This window comes from Alligator sinensis, unplaced genomic scaffold, assembly GCF_000455745.1.
Source record: "Alligator sinensis unplaced genomic scaffold, ASM45574v1 scaffold337_1, whole genome shotgun sequence".
Classification (NCBI taxonomy): Eukaryota; Metazoa; Chordata; order Crocodylia; family Alligatoridae; genus Alligator; species Alligator sinensis.
The window spans coordinates 1,020,707-1,037,292 of NW_005841927.1; the positions used below are offsets into that span (position 1 = coordinate 1,020,707).

At 50.5% G+C, this 16,586-nt stretch overlaps 1 protein-coding gene across 8 annotated transcripts; it reads right to left on the reverse strand.

Moving 5' to 3' along the window:
* Positions 1 to 6: 6 nt before the first annotated feature.
* On the reverse strand, positions 7 to 15,035 carry CEP85 (centrosomal protein 85). 8 transcript variants are annotated; one of them, XM_025198685.1, is made up of 14 exons: positions 15,025 to 15,035; positions 14,192 to 14,264; positions 12,808 to 12,960; positions 8,841 to 9,574; positions 7,784 to 7,917; positions 6,809 to 6,926; positions 6,216 to 6,401; positions 4,692 to 4,844; positions 4,295 to 4,449; positions 3,710 to 3,830; positions 3,201 to 3,251; positions 2,788 to 2,895; positions 1,712 to 1,937; positions 7 to 1,401 (listed from the first exon to the last, which is right to left on the reverse strand). In XM_025198685.1, exons 2-14 carry the CDS (start codon positions 14,244 to 14,246, stop codon positions 1,238 to 1,240), a joined length of 2,358 nt encoding a protein of 785 aa, XP_025054470.1. In that variant the 5' UTR covers positions 14,247 to 14,264; positions 15,025 to 15,035; the 3' UTR covers positions 7 to 1,237. The 8 variants fall into 8 exon arrangements, with proteins under 8 accessions (XP_025054470.1, XP_025054471.1, XP_025054469.1 ...); XM_025198686.1 differs by having other exon boundaries at positions 14,838 to 15,035; XM_025198684.1 differs by having other exon boundaries at positions 14,745 to 15,035.
* Between the last annotated feature and the right edge of the window lie 1,551 nt (positions 15,036 to 16,586).

A 16,586-nucleotide genomic window follows, 5' to 3' on the forward strand; every position in this document is an offset into this window, starting at 1 on the left:
AAGAGCGTCTCGGCCAGGGGGGCTCACCCGAGAGATGGACGCAAACCTAGAGCAACGTCACGCTGCCGGGGGGCACCAGGTTTGTGGGGGGGTTTTAAACGAAAAACAAGGAGGTGACGTCTCAGCTTTGGATCCAAGAAGAAAGCTAGGCCTCCCCGTGGTGCCTCTCAACTGAAAACACTCCAGCTTCCAAGTTCTCCTTACGATTCAGGAAGCTGACGAAATGAAAAAGTGGCAAAGAGATTTAAATACAACCCATTTAACAACAGGGAGGGGGGAAACCTCCGGCCAGGGGGAGATGTAGGATTGCTCTGTTCAGATCCTGCACAGCTGTACACCGAGGACATCCCCTGGGGCAGCTCTGCAATGAAAATGGCAGCCTGGCTGCGAGCCAGGGCATCTGCCAACCTGCAACAGCGCTCCTTGCCCAGAGGAGCTGTCCTGCCAGACAGGTCCCACGTGTCCAGGACTGCTTTATGGCTACGAAAGAGCCAACAGACCAATTCCTCCCCTCACCAGCACATGCATTAGGCATGAAAAAGCAGTTTGTGGGCAGGAAGTCTCTCTAGAGGACTAAAGGCACTTCAAGCAGTAATCCCCTTCCTCCACAGTCTGAATGTGCATCTGCATTCAGGATGCTCCCAGAGGGGGATCAGATCCTAAGGCCTCAGAAGGTACAATCAAGCAGAGGAGCATGGTCAGAAACCAGTGTTAGCCTCCCAGCGCTTGATCCTGCTGGCTACAGAAAACATCAGCTCCCTATACCTGAGCAATACAGGCCTCAGTACACAAATGACTACGTGTCACCTGGAGGCCAGAACCGCGTACGCAGGAGTCTCAGATAAGCCTGTAGCACCATGGTACGATGGTGTTACAGGTGTATCGCCCCAGACTCCTGAATACCTGTGCGAGGCTAGTGCTTCCGCCAGGCATTGGCTTGGAGAGTTTATTAGAAAGGACAGACAGGCCAGGGGCCAGCTTGAAGCCAATGGCAGAAGCAAAAGCTCTGCAAGGATCTAATGAACACAGACCCTGAACAGATCCGGTTGGCCAAACAGCATCTGAATACTCTTGGCAACAGAATCCCTGACTTCTTGTGAGTGACCCCCACAGCTGTACCCAAGCAGGGGGATGCTAAGGTGCCAATACGTTTTTCCACTGCAGGAGCGCTGAAGTCTCCTGGGATTTTCAAGTCATGTCCAGCTGTTCCCGTCTCATGCTGGGGAAAGCTCGTCTCTCACTGTGTGATGCAGTTGTCTCCCATATCCTGAGCGTATCTGTCTGGTATCGCTGTCCTTAGGTCCTCAATCTCTCTGTGCAGCTGCTTTACCTCCGTCAGTGTTTTTGTAAGTCCATCTGGGCTCAGCAAGTCTGCCTTCTCCTTGGCCGAGCACTGCACAGCTACAAAGTTAGAAGATTAACACGCATCAGACATGCCGCTCCAAGCAGAGGTCATGCACGTTAGTGAATAAGCCACTTCACCCCAAATAATACAGCCCTATTTTAGACCCAATTAGATCCAGGAAGCCAAACTCCTTAAAGCAGGTGGCAGAATAGAAAAACCAAATCCAGAGAGAGGTTGGCTTCTAAGGCCCTGCAGAGGTCAGAAACCTGGTGAAAAGAAGCTACTCTCTATATGAGCAAACTATTTCATGCCAGCCCAGCACAAGCAGTGAAGGCCTCTCTGAGCTTCAGCCCCGTGTGTACTTACTGTGAATGCCCAGGAGCAGGGAAAGGTTGGGATCCTTGCCCTGTGCCCTCTGAGTGACAATGCTGAAGACAGACTGCAAGTCCTGCAGGCAGCTGGTCAGCTCGCTGTGCAACTCGTGGGCGAGATGAGCGGTCTCCCTGGGGAGTGGCTGGCCCAGCTCTGCTTGCCGAAGTCGTTCCTGCAACGTCAGATTCTTTTCGATCAGGTCCTGGTTCTGCACCGAAAGCTGCACAAACAAGTGCAGGGTTAGATCAGCTGTAACAACAGCATTTGGTTGCACACGGATGTCAGGCTCCCAGGTGGCCTCCCACTGGACACAGAGCATTCCTCTGCACAGCCCAGCCCAAGAAGGGAAAGTCAAGACTTGTATTTTCAGGTATCATCCAAGTACACAACAGAGTCAGTGTGAGATCTGGCTCTGGGCATTTTACTCTGGGAATGCTTCTAGCCCTGGGAGCAGGGACTTGTGCACTCAGCAGTCATTTCTTTTGCTGATAGCAGTGTTGGAGACCAAATAATATTAGAATCCAGACAAGGGACTTGAGCCATTCAAGTCTGGTCACAGATCGGTACAACTGAGGCCCAAACTGTATCATACTCAGTTTTTAAAACAGAAACTACTCATACAGGAAAAAGAAAAGGTAACCACAAGTCAGGCACACAGTGCCTCATCCCCCTCATTGCATGGAGGACAGAGTGGAGGCTTCCAGACGATGGAACCCCCACCTGAACTCCATTCTCTCAGGAATCACTCTGTGCGCTTCTGCATCCCTTAAAGCTGAGATACAACCTTGAATCTTTTTAGCTGGGCCTGTGAAGCTCTAATTTGCAGTAGTGGCGAAAGGCTCCTTGGCTGCACCCTGCTGGCCAAATCAAGGCAACTCTGCAGCCAGATTTACAGGGTTGTGAAAGCGGGGACAGACAGTCAGACGTGGGTGAAACCAGGAGGGGAACCCTGCTCAACAGCAGTAACAGGACACTGGCAAGCTGCACTGCAAGTGGAAGTGCCCACAGCTGGTTAAGAGCCTGGCTCTAAGACACTTCATTGTTCATGCCCCCAGAGCTCCAATTCTGACCTCCTTCACAGCTGTGCGTAGCTGCTGCAGTGCATTCTCTCGCCGCATCGCTTCCTCTTTCAGAGCTTGGCTGGTTCCTTCTTCCTGGGCCACCTGGTTCTCTAGGCTCTGGAACAGGCCACAGGAGATAAGTTAGTCCAGTGCTGCTCAACCTCTGGCCTATGAAACCATGTCATGTGGCCCACGAGGATCTCCCTTTCTCTGGAAATTGCAGGGAGCCATGGCAGTTAACACTGTGGCAGCTCCCATAGGGACAGACAACATGGCCCATGCACCTGAACCAGCTGCGCCTAAAGACTGACCCACACCACTCATCTGGCCTGAAGCCCAGAAAAGTTGGGCACCGATTAACTAGTCCAGCAGAGCTGATAGCAGATACTTGCATTTGCAGTCTGTCAGCATGAAATGCTCACCTTGACTTGGGAAGACAACTGCTCCATCTTCTTCTGCTGCTTGTCCATAATCTGCAATCAGAGGCAGAGGCATTAGGGACATTTAAAGAGCAAGTTTGTATGTTCAGCTCATCAATCCCCCTTGGGATTTTTGCTTTGTCTAACAGCTCAATCTTGCTCTTTAACCAAGCTGTACTTCAAGTGCTATTACTCCCAGATGGAAGACACCCTTAGAAATATCAGTTAGGAACCCAGAGGTTGCATTCTTTTGGTCTTTCCCTCCTCCAGATGCCTCCCCTCCCTGTGATGTTCAGGTGAATGCTGTAGCACTGCATTGTTATCATACCAACGGCAGCTATCAAAACCCTCCCAGCACAGCATGCCAAGAGCTGCTAGATCAGTGCGCTTGGAAGCACATGCTCAGCGTTAAGCAGAAAGAAGCTTAACCACTGATGTGACAATGGAAGGGAGGAGGAATCCGAGTCGACACAGAGCAATGCTGCCACTGTCTTGTTGGCAGGCTGCATTACCTTCCTGAGTCGGTCGCATTCTTTCTGCAGAGAATCCGATTCTCCTTGTTGTTTCTCCACCTCCTGAACTGAAGTTCCCCTCTCTGCACTTGTCATGCACTGCTGCACCTTGTCCTGCAAGCTGCCACAAACAGCGCATTGAGCAGACGGACAGAGAACAAGAGATTCAACAGGACTTGGGACTGGAACAGAGACAGGAGGGGAAGCAGTGGGCAAAAAGCTTCTCCTTACCCTGTCCTCCTTGGGACTTTTGGGAACCTCCTTGTGGGGAGGAAGATAGGTCAGTCCCCAAGATACAGCTAATCCTCCCCACTCTGTGCCAAAGCTCTCGGTCATTCTGCTGCAGTTTGTGGGATGCAGGCACCTGCTTGGCAGCAGCTGGAACACGTACCATGGGGCAATCCCAAGCCATGGCAGATTAAGGAGTCACACCAAGGGCAATCTCCAGAGAATCAATAAGTGCCCAGGGCACAACTCTGCTGCAGTGGGGAGAGGCACCTGACTCACTACTCCCCGCAAACAGGGGTCTGGCATGACTGGTCCTTGCTGTTAAGCAGGATCCATCTCCCTCACTGGAGGATTTACCTGTGCACAGTGGAAAGCAGCTCCAGCTCCTTGCGCTTCTGGGCCTCGATCTGTGCCTCCTGCTCCCTGCACGTAGCACGGACATCTCCAAGCTCTCTCTCCAGCACTGCCACCGTGTCTTGTAGAGCAGCAATCTTCAGCTCCGACTCCTTTAGCTGCAGCAGAGAGCACCACTCAACAATTCCAGCTATTTTGCCATATACACCATGTCAGGGCTCAGCTAGTGACTAGCTGGGATTGTTACTACCCGTTTGCAGCCTAGATCAGGACGCTTTTTCCAAAAGGCCAGTTTGCACTTCTGCTTGGCTAAACACCTGGATGGGGTTTTGCAGCGGTAAACGAGAGCTCACACCTAATTCAGACCGGCACCTTGAGTATCCCAGGCACACTGTCTTACCTGCTGATTCTGCTTCTGATGATCCTCCAAGGTTGGCAGATCAGCCAGATACCGCTCGAGGGTCTCAATCCTCTGTTGCTTCTCCCGGTTTTGCTCAGACTCCTTCTGGCATTTCTTTTTCAGGCCGTTAATATGTCTGTCTCTCCCTTTTACCTGCAAGGGGAAAAAATTGAAAGCGTGGCTTGCTTAGGCTACAATTTCCTGTGCATCCACAGCCTCCTCCTCTGTTTGTCCCACTATCATTAAGATACCTGACCGAGAAGAAAAGCTGTTAAAATGGGACACTTGCCCCCCCCCAAATGTCTTGTTTCACGTGTCTGCTAGTGACTTGGTTGCCCTGAGATAGTGAAACACCCTAGGAGTTCAGAAACAATCAAATCTGCAACTAGAGTAAGGAGCTGGTCTGTGCTCCAATTAGAAACCCCCTATTGTATCTCTTCTAGATTATGAAGTAGCTAAGAGCCATCTTGGCCCTTACAGGGGCTGCGTACAGTTTAAACTACAATTACAAAGATACAGTTATGCACCACAGGACATAGCCCTCAGACTTCTGGCACACAGTTGGCAAGCCTCTTAGCATTGCAGTGTGGGAGGGCTCTTGCCCCCCATCTTCAACAAGCTCTTTTCAAGTCACCCCAAGAACTTCAGGAAGTGCTACGTGTATTGAAGAGACATCTATCAAGGCAGCATAGCAAATTTTCCCATCCACGGCCAGCCCTGTGGTTTTCTTAAGTCTACTTAGCACAAACAACAGACTTGCATGCAACTTGCTTCTCCAACTGTAAAAAGACAGGATCGTTGCATTCGATAGGAAACAAGAGAGAGAAGCCCCTTCAACTGCTGCGAGGAGAAAAGAGGAAAAGCCTGTTCTATTCTGTGGGTGCAATTAAATCAACATTAACTACGCTGAAACTGTTTGCTCAGTGAGGAGTGAAGTTCCAGGAGTATAAGCCATCGATCAGACTTTACCTTGAACAGAGGAAGAGATTTTGTGCCCAGGGAGGGCATCCAAACTATTTGTTGTACAAACCCTTGAACACTCCATGGTGAAGCCTTAGTCATATGGATTTATGAGCAAAAACGAGTAACTAGCAATAGCTCTAGAGAAGTCTTTTGGCCTTTGCCTCAGTTCTGCCTCCCAACAGACAGGAAGCGCCCATGGGTACATCGACTGATCAGTCACCCTCTACTTGAGACACGGCGGATTGGAAGGCTCTACAGAGTCATGTTGGTGAAGTGCTCTGAGACGCTAGGAGAGGGCTCAGAAGTGCCAAGTGTTCTACACTGCAAGCAAGCAGGAACAGGCAAAGCTACAGCAACTGGATGTTACAGAGAACAACCGGGTTGGAGGTTTTACTTTGCACCTTTTCCAAAAAGAAGCCAGTGCAACTAACAGTCTGCAGGTTCCCTTTGGTTGGGGCCACAAAGTGTCCAAAGAGCAACGGAGGCCACAAATACCACCCTGACAACAAAGAGCTCTCATCAGCCCAACCACTGCACCAGCATTTCCAGTGGGACTCATACCCGCTCTTCCTGCTTCTTTACTTCCTCTGCATACTTCTGTACCGTCTCCTTCATCGTCTCCCGAATACGCCTCGTATCCAACTCGGAAGCAGCCAGCTTTCTCTCCAGTTCGATCTTTTCCTTATTAAGGGAATCCGTCTTCTCAGTGAACTGTGCCCGCAGGAAAGTGTTTTCCCGCTGCAGCTCCTGGAAACAGAAGACAACCTGTCACTGATGTCAAGGCTCCTTGCTGCAAGCCAGACCCACCTGTTACACAAGACGGCCATTCCCAGAGCAGCAGTTCCAGCTCTCCAAGAGATTCATCAGCTCTTCATCATTTTATACACCTGCCCTATCACCAGGCGCACTGCAGGCTGATGGCGTTATGCTACTAATGCTAGCAGCTACCACTTACATTTTTTTCTGTGGTTCCAGAAGTCCGGAGACCCTTACCACCTTCTGAATAAACAGGAGATGAACCAAGACAGACAGACCCCAAAGGAGGGACTTTCCTGCATGCTCCTCTGGCTTAGGAAGACCTTACTGAATCAGAACTGAAGCCAGTGAATTCAGAGCATGCTGTTTTCAGCTCTTCCCTGGCTGTTCCCACCTACCTGCAGCCTCAATAAGCAAACGTCTCCGTAGGGGGTAGAACAGCCAAGCAGAGCACTGTGAACCTGCAGCTCGCTCTCTCGAACCTTCTGCTCCAGCTGGGAGATGTGTTGCCTCTGCCTAGCAAAATAAAAATCAGATCTGATGAACGACCCCTTCGCCAAACTACCCCTTACTGGTAACAGAGGGAATAATGCATGTCGGCTGCCGTGAATGATTTGCCATCAAAACACAGTGCCGATTACTGCCTTTGTTGTCAGTGGGTAGAGAACACCATTTGGGATTGTGCCTGGTTTTGCCTCTTGGATGGTAAAAAAACCCCACACAAATATTCTTGTGAGAAAAGTCTGATCCTTGCTGATTTCACACTAAAATTCAAGTCTCCCCTGCCCGGAGGACTCTATTGACTGGAGAAGTAACTGATGAAAAGGACCAAGACTCAAGCTGACTAAGTGAGCAGGGAAGGGATTTTCAGTCCAAATGCTTAAGCTCTGGTTTCAGTAGTGCCTATTCCAGCATTAACAGCCAAAATTTGGGAAGAGCAGACCTATGGTCAAGCCTCCCCAGAGCCACATCATGTAAAGTGAGACTAAAATGAACATCCCTTATACACCTGAGAGTCCTCCAGCTGGGCTGAGAAGAGTACCCTTGACATTCAGAATATTCTGAATGCAAATGGGCAGGTTAAAGGCTAAAAATCTTCTACCTTTTTGACCACCACCAAGTAGGGAAAAGGCTTACAAACACAGATCATCTTTAACTTGACAAATAGATTCAGCTTGAGAGGATCTTCAAAAAAAACCTGCAGGCTCTACTTCAGTAACCACCTGTTCTCACTGGCTTGTAAAACATTATCTTCCATGCAATAGTTCCAAAACCTCAAGGGAGGGAAATAGATTTCTTCAGTTTGTTTCTAGCAAACCTCAGGAACATTTCTCTACTTTTCTTTTTTCACTCCCTCCTGCAACTTGTCCTACCTGTCAATGAGGAGCTCTTTCTCCTTGAGTAGATTGTCATTGGCGCTCAGGATACTGACCCACTGGGCTGGATCGACTGAATGCAGCGGCGTGGGATACATTGAGGAATGGTTGCAAGCAACTCCATTTTGTAACTGAAAGGGGACACAAATTAAGAGGGAAAGGCTTAGGTTTCAGTGAGGTAATTGCAACACCGCTCAGACCGTGTACACCGTGTGCTTGTCTGCATGCCAGTACACAACTATTTCAGGCTGCGTCCAAGCTCTGGGAACAAATAAAACTCTGGGTGGGTTTGGGCAGAGTTTATTGAACCGTTTTAGATCACTGTATGTTATTGGTCAAAGCCAATGGTTTGTCATTCCATCCCCTACAGCTGCGCAATAAACAGATGGCTCCCCACAGCCATGGGATGGGGGGTGAGAATTAAAAAAAATTAAAAAAAATCAAAAAAAAAAAAATCAATCAATAATTGTAATAAGGCTATGGACAAATGTATCGGTTAGCCACTTTAAAAGGCATCAGCTCTTACGTGTACCCACCCCATCTGCACAGGCTGCAGCCATGCAAGTGAGACAAACAGCTATAACCAACTCCGTTTCATTCAGGGTTTAAATTGCAACAGATTTACTACACTTTTATGGCTACAGAAGCAGGGAAGCAGTAGTTGCATCATAACAGCTTGTATCAGTATCTTTTGATATCAATCACGTGTTATGTCTGTCTATATCTTAGCTTTAGATATTGGGCGAGACTCTTGTCAGCTGGCATACCGACTACCATCACTTTCTGCCCACGTACGCTCTTTGGCAAAGGAGGATCACTGCCTTATTCGAGCCTGCGGAGTGTTGCAGACAAACAGAGCAGCTACATAATGTTGAAGCAGCGTGAAAACTTACGCTGACACATTCAGCGTACGCCGGTAACTGAAGGGATGTGTTAGTATAGAGAGGAGATAGAGGCATGAGATGTTTCCCCTTGACCCCAGCAGCCAGAAACTGTGGTCACTTCACACATTCTTGTAAGAAAGACGGAGGGATTTATACACACATCTCCCTACCTGCATCTGTTCTACGCGCACTCTGATGTTGTCCAGCTGATGCTTCCACGTGCCAAGGTCACAAACCTTCTCATGCGGATGCCACGTGCAAGGTTCTTGCCTCCATGCTTGTGCCTGAGGAGCCCCTGGCTTTGAAAAGATGTTATTGGGCTGAAGTCCTACTGGCGTGGCTCTGCTCCCACGAGGCCATGTCCCGTTGCGGGGCTCACAGACTCCACTAGCCCCAGGTGCAGTTTGCGTCTCTGGTAGCACTTTATAAGGCTCCTTTGCTGCATCGGCGGCAGCAGTGCTTGGATTGCATTTCTGGAACTTGCGGTGAGGATCAGAGCACAGATTATCCATCCAAAGAGACCGGTTAAGGGTGAACTCAAGGGCAGGCATGTCAAATTTCCGATTATCTTCCACTCTCATGTGCTCAGCATGGGGAAGCCAGGACTGCTCAAAACTGTTTTCCCCGGAAGTCCCATAGAGCTGCAGGAGCTCCCTGGGTGGCCCTTGAGACAATTTTACAGCATGAGGGTCTCCGTTTCTTGTCAGCCCTGCATTGTCAGTGGAGGATGCTGACAGAGCTGGTTTCGATGATAACGGCACCTTCTGCAAAGAGTTTGGCTCTCCTGCGGAGCAGAACTTGGAAGGCGACATGCCCAATGTGGAAGGCATGACATGGGCTGTGGGGATGGTCACTTGGGTTTTAATGGGCTGGAATGAGGTGCTGCCACTGGAAGTGCAGAAGTCTAGGGGGGGAAAAAAAAGAATAACCTGATAGTTGTAACAAACATCACAAAAAGAAGCAGCCACCATTGCTAGTGGTTCCACAGTTATTTCAACCCATCCAGGAGCAGGAGCTCACACCCAGGGCACATCTGCCTCTCTCAGCATTACAGATTTCAGGAGCCTGCTATTTTCCTGTTACAATGCCTCACAAAGGGCCAGTCCAAACTAGCAGTTATCCAATATCATTGCTCCTTTATTGCAGAATCGTACGAATGAATTCCTCTGTCTGCTCATTTACACACCAGTCCCCAAGAGGTAAGAAAAAGGCTGAAACTTACTGGCAAATTGAGCACGGAGGCCTTGATTACACTGTGCTCACCCCACAGCACAGCAGTTCTCAAAAGCAACCAAAAGCAAACAGGAGCCTTCGCTAAGCCTGCAATAAGCTTAAGGTTCAAGTGCCGCCGAACACTACGCCACCAAGCACCTGACCTTAAGAACTCTCCTGGGACATGACAGCAGAACTAGCCTTTCCCGGGGGCGCGGTGTCACGGCCCTGCCCCTCCAGCTGTAGGAAATGAAAGCGAGCAGAGAACACCAAGGGTGCAAATCTGTCCTGTCACACAGCCACCAAACCTGCCTACATGGAAAGGAAAAGTTATTCTTAGAAAGTCTCAGGTTTCAACAGAGCAGAGCAGGGGCTCAAGCAGGCAAACGCTAAAACAACTTGTTTTACCCTGTTGATCTTTCCCTGGTCCTCTGGGATTTGGACACCACAGTACCAAGGTCAGGCTTTTCCCAGAGGGACTTGTTTGTTTTCTCCATGGCTTTTGCTCCGGGTTAATCCCCATGTGATATTTCTCCCACCCAGCTTGAGGGCAATGAGCTCATTCTCACATGCTCATATCAGGAAAACACTACTACGAGAAGGAATAAAAAAGGCACAGTTTTAGTACCACTAGAATGAGGATCTATATAAGACAACATCGAAAGTCTCAAGCTGCATAAAACCTGTTGCTAGGAAGGAACACCAACACATGGGCAGAGGTGGGGGGGAAATCTCTGCACACAAAGGCTTGGCCTAAAGTTTCCTCAAGAGAGGAAATCTCCATCCAGACAGACGAGAAAACATTTACTTCCAGATAAACAGACAGAGTCAGGGCCAGTTTCTTCTCTCAAATCCCCTAGCTTACTTGCAACATCCTCACCTTAGAACTACTGCAGTTCCACCCCCAGCACGAGGAATATGCAAAGCATAAGGCTCTGAAAGCGTTGTTGGGGTCATCACAGTGGCATTTCTAACACGTGTACCGACTTGTGAAAGTCAGTTTGGTCTAGCCAACTAGCAGCATGACCAGCTCAAGCAGGGCTCATAGAAGCAAGGATGCAGCATAATAAACATACAAGAAAGCAGTCTACCAAGTACAATTGCCACTCCAGTCCACTCGGAGCACAGCTGGGAGCGTGACTGCTCTCAGAAACGCTAGCAGGTGAACGTCAAGGTGCCATTTAATAACACTAACTCAAAACACATGTTTAAGGAACCTTTTGCTTGGTCTCTGACATTGTTGAGAAGCACAGAAAGTTTCCAGTAGTACAAGACATCTCAAGAAGGGGGGGAAAAAAAAAGGGTAAGGAGTATAGTACAGTAAACGCCCCTCTTCTGCAACTGGAAGGAGCTGCTAGTTCATCGGTAGCGTCTTAGGTTAACCTTGCTACAGAGAACCTCAAGGTCTTATTTTTACACTGTCAAATTGCCAAAGCCTAAGTGCCTTACTCCCAATAACACCAGCCTGCTGGCTCATGTTGGCTGACCCAGAGTCAGTCCTTAGGGTTCCTGAAACAAAGGCTGGCTTCATGGCCAGCCCCACCCTGGAATGCAATAAGAACTAGTGAACAACCTAGGATGAACGTGCCAAGTCTTAAGTAGTTAGGAATAGATTGTAAACACCCTCGATTTTCAGTATCTCCTCCACTAGGAAGTTGACAAAACAGTCAAGGAAGGTAGAGGACAGATTAAAATAGGAATGCATCAACGTGCAAGATTTGATCTCTTCCACGTTACAGGGGTGTTGTGAGAAATGTGTCCCCACGGGTAATAGGGTATTCTTCTCCTTAACAGATTTTCCAGTCTCACCCCTTTAACATGCAAGAGAAAGGAATGATATTTAGTGATGAGTTAGTTTGTGACTACATGCATTATTCCTTGATCCATCCAGAAAGATGCATGTTTTTCAGGAGGGTTTTGGAATCGTGCGCCCTAGCTGCCATCCCTTCTTCAGCTGGTCTGACCAGGCAATTGAAAGCGTATAAAAGCTATTTAGTTTCTACTCACTAGCAAACCTGCAGCAGTGGGACAGAGAGAAGTGCCCCTAGGATCAGTGGCAGACAAGGTTCCTTGGGTGAATTTGATATCTTTTATTAGACCAACCCAAACAGTTGGAGAATAGTTATTAAGCAAGCTTTCGGGTTCAAAAACCCTTCGGCAGGCTAAGGAGGTTTCAGCAGTTGGTGTGTGCTCTTCCTGGATCAGTAACACTTCATACCTCCCCTACAAGGTAGGGAGCCTCAACAAGTGACATGGTGCAGTGAAAACCGAGTCACACAAGGAAGGGACTAAAAACAGATTCCCTCATAGCTGTAAGGCAGGAACAGTTGTTCTTTTCTGCTGAAAGCGCAACACTTTTACGTTGTTCTTGGCCTGGAAGAAAAGCCGATGATCAGACTAGACGCTGTATGAAAAGGGACACTGTGGAAACGCATCTCATTACACAGTTCTGAAGCGTCAAGTCCAAGGATCACTGGGGATGGTTCCACCAGTGCTTCCTTGTTCTGTTGATATAGCACAAGTCTGCCTCCAAATGCACACAATAGAACTGTTGTAAAAAAGCGCTCACAAGTTAATAACTTTCGTGCTGGACTCTATTTTTATTTTGGGCAGCTAAACTCGTTCTCATTGCCAAGCTCAGTATTATAGCTGGAAATAAAAGAATTTTGGCTAAGCACATATGAAGCTTTAGGTAACAAGCTTCTTTATATGATCTCATATCTTTTAGGTGATAAAATGAATGGCTTAATATAAGAACATAAAACACACCAGCATTATTCCTGCAGTGTTTGGTCTGTCCCTCTGTTTCACACTCCAGGGTTTGGGTGCAACATTGAAGTTCTTGGTATTTACTTTGTAAGGAGAAAAAAAGACCCCAAAAGACATCCTGCAATTTTATTGCAAGGACCCAATATTCACACTCACCCTCTGTGCTGTCTGAACAGGAGGTTCCAATTGCCGTGTCCCCACTGTCAGCCGTACTTGAACAGCGCCCAAAGTGACTCTGGAACTTTGCAGACAGAGTTGGGGTTTTCCAGTCAGTCTCCAGGGAACAACTCTTCTGACCTGTGCTGGAGTCTGCAGAGAGGGACCATGAGTATCGCTGCTCTTCAGAGAACTACCTATTGCTACTGCCCAAGGAGAGCCATCTGCTGTCTCTGCTGCTTGCTAGTCTCCCCCAAAGAGTAATCCTCAACCTGTTTCACCTGCTCGGTTACTTGCCAGAGAAGAGACAAAGCCTGAAAGAAGGATGACTTGGCGACTGATTTCAGAAGCGAGATCTACGTTTGCTTAACAAGACAGGAGACAGCGAATGATAGACACTTATTAGACCAAAATGCTTATCTATCCCTGCCAGGACAGGGCAAGGAATTATTCGATTTCAATTTCAGAAGTAGCATTACAATTTATTAAAAAGAATCTGAATTTGTTATAAAATCATTTTCTCAATCAGAGCCAAAAACATCTTGCCAGGACTCTGCCCACTACCGCTCACAAGTCCTCTCAGAGTACAGCATAAACCAGGGCGTCCCAACCCCCAGGCCACGGCCCGGTCCCAGGCTGCGAAGGGTCGGCTGCTGGACCAGAAGTCCGGAAGCGACCGGCACGTTGTGGACCGGCAGCCAATTGTTTTTTATACCGAGCATAAAAAAGGGTTGGCTGCCTGCCATGCCGGTCCGCAGCCACTTCTGGTCCACGGTCCGCTGGTCCGCAGCATAACAAGGTTGGGAACCCCTGACATAAACTACTTCCGCACATCTCCTTGCCGGCTAGAACTGAATCGTTACCCGTTTGACTCATCTGAGCAATTGCCGCTCGTGAAAACTTTCCAGTTAGAAAAGAACCTAGCAGCAGCCACCAAGGAACTAAATCGAGCCACTTAGCGGCGGAAGATAAGGACGCAACGCACAGCTCTCGAATCGCACCGGTCAGCTTGTTGGTGCGACTCTAAACTTGCTCTGGCGCTTTAGCAACAGCGTCAGCGCGCCGAGCGACAGCAGCTGCACGCAGAAGCAGACACGACACTGGTGACGGCGTAAAGCAGCGCTGCTAAGAACGCTTCCTGCTCCCCGCCATCTGCTTCCAGAGACGTTTGCACGTGCCCAAGCGACGGCCCGTCCCTGGACACTCGTACAACCGTCTGGTTTGGCAGACGCAGGACACGACCAGCTCGAGAAAGCTTTTTAAGACCTGATTTTTCATAAAAAGCTTTTGCTAACTCAGGTCTCTTTGGGGATTCCCATCCCCTCGGGAAGAGCCTACCGACAAGACGCGGAGGCAGCCGGGTTTTAAGGGCCGCGGGTCGTACCTGGCGGGCTGGCTCGCTGGAACCTCCGGTCCGGGCGTTTCTCAAGAGCAGCCATCGCAGCGACCCTGGTTAGCTGCAGGAGGAACAAACAAAGAGAACCAGGTTTTACACGAGCTTTCTCTCCGGCTAGCAGAGCATAAATACAACGGCTGGATTTCACTGGAAGAAAGTTACGGGCGTTTTATCAGCATCCTTTCTCCAGGGCAGAGCGGCCGATGGGCTCGTCCAGCCGGCCCCAAGGTCCCCGCGCTACATCTATTACGCAAGTAGCCGGCTAACGGCGCGCTACGTTGAGACACGCGCAAAGTGATTGTCACACAATCAACCAGTTAATCGTGCAACACATGTAGACGGGCCGCACGTGCCAAGCAATCCCCACGCCATCGACACGGCTACCCGTGAACTACCACACGATGGTTATCCAGCTACAAAAGGAGCCGAGCGAGCACTGGAGAAACAATGCCACGGCTGGTTTCCATCCCGGCGCGACCCGGACACGCAGCAGGGCCCCCGGACGACACGTTACACGTCCCGTCACGCCAGCGGTTTTCACCCTGCGGTCCGGGGGGCGCGCACACGTCTCAAGGGTCCGCGAACGATGGCAAGGAAAACGAAGGGGTTGCTCGCTGGGTACGTTTCCACCCACAATAACGACGGCTGTAAGAAGTGCTGCCCCCAAACCGGTAACGCGCTGCCACTGCGCTCGGTGGCGGGGCGCTGAAATTGGAGCGGTTCCCGCAGAGCCGCTCCAAGCGGAGCGCCGCAGCGCCACGTGTGTACGCCCCGCACGGTTAAACCGCGTGCCGGACCGCCTCGGGCCTCCCCGCGCTCACCCCTCGCCTGCCGGCTCCGTCCCCGCCCCCGCGGGCCCCGCCCCCGCGCCGTGCTCAGCCTATCCGGAGCGCCGGACCCGCCCCCGCTCCCTCCCCATTGGTCCGCAGGAAGGAGTCACCGCCCAACAGCCCCGTCCCTCCCGGGCGCGTGGGAAGGACGGGAACTGTCTCTTCTCGCGATCCGTAGGAAGGACTGGGGGGCGTTTCCAGTTCATGGCCCCGCCCACCCAAGCGAGGCCACGCCCTCTCCACCTCGTCCTCCCCCTGCAGCCCCGCGGGGGGGCGTGGAGCGCGTAACCCTTTGGGTGCCGGAGGGGAGCCGTGTGTGCGTGTGACGTCATCCGTGGGCGTGACACGTGTCCATGGGCGTGATACATCTGAGACATGGGTGTGATAGGTGTGTGTCACGTGTGGTCCGTGGGTGCGATGCATGATACAGCTGTGCGTGATGTCCATGCGACACGATCACGCCTCTATCAAACAGCATCGTACACACCCACGTAGCACGCATCACACAGATATCACACACATGTACCATAGGTATCACGCCCACGGATCACACGCGCAGCACGTGGGTGCGATACCTGTGTGTTGGGTGATCCGTGGGCGTGATACGTGTGATCCACGCAGCGCGATGCGTGATACACGGGCGTGATGTGTGCGTGGCGTGTGACACATGGGGGTGCACGATGCTGTTTGATAGGTGATAGGTTTGATAGGTCACATCACACTCACATACCTCCCATCGGTGTGTGCTAGGTGTCCGTGATGTGATCCATGTGTGTGCGATGTACATGCGAGACCATGAACTTCGTGGGTGGAGATGGACCGAACCCCGCCCCTACGGGCACTTCATGGCTAGTTGCCCGTCTACACCTTACCGAGAGAGAAGCCGGCTCCCACAGGACCTGGAGCGGGTGCCGGTGCTGTAACCAGCTGCTTGAAACAACTCAGAGAAAGCTACCAGGTTCCCTGATTAAAAAACATTTCCACCGGTCTGTGGAGGGCTTAATTAATGCTTAATTAACGCTTACCTTGCTCTTTGATGAATAGCTTCAACCTCACCATTAGTGCCGCGCTGACACGAACGGGATCGTTGACGCCAACAGACTTGGCCCCGACACAGAGAAGCGGATTCAATCCGGGAGTCGAGGGGCGCGGAGCCATCTACGGCTCTGGGAAGTTCTCCGCTGGGGAGCCGATGGAGGCAACAGCAGCAGCATCTCCCCGCCTAGGTGGATAAAGCCGCAGGACAGGAGCTTCCTGTGTCCAGACTGTCATTTCTGGGCTGCCAAAGGAAGGAGACTTTATTTTCCCCCTGAAAGCCACGGAGGCAGGAGGACTCTGCTGACGATTTCCTTGCGATCAGACGGATTAATCCCATCCGCTCTGCGGTGCCTGAAAATAGCCGGTGGTGCTGCCCAGACAGGCGGCGACATGATCTCTGCTCTGAGCGGAGACTTTGAGGTAGGCAAAAACCCCCCAAACACCTGAACTGTTTGGTGCTAAAGCCCAGCCCCAGTGGGGCACCAGCTGTTTCTCCAAGTGCCCGGCCGAGCGTC

Excerpts from the sequence above, each read along its gene's own strand:
- CEP85 (XM_025198685.1), bottom strand. The coding sequence starts at position 14,246 with ATGGCTGCTCTTGAGAAACGCCCGGACCGGAGGTTCCAGCGAGCCAGC. Across the intron at positions 6,927-7,783 it reads AAAGAGCTCCTCATTGACAG|GCAGAGGCAACACATCTCCC; the intron begins GTAGGACAAGTT and ends TTATTTTGCTAG. Across the intron at positions 4,845-6,215 it reads TAAAGAAGCAGGAAGAGCGG|GTAAAAGGGAGAGACAGACA; the intron begins GTATGAGTCCCA and ends TTCCCCTTGCAG.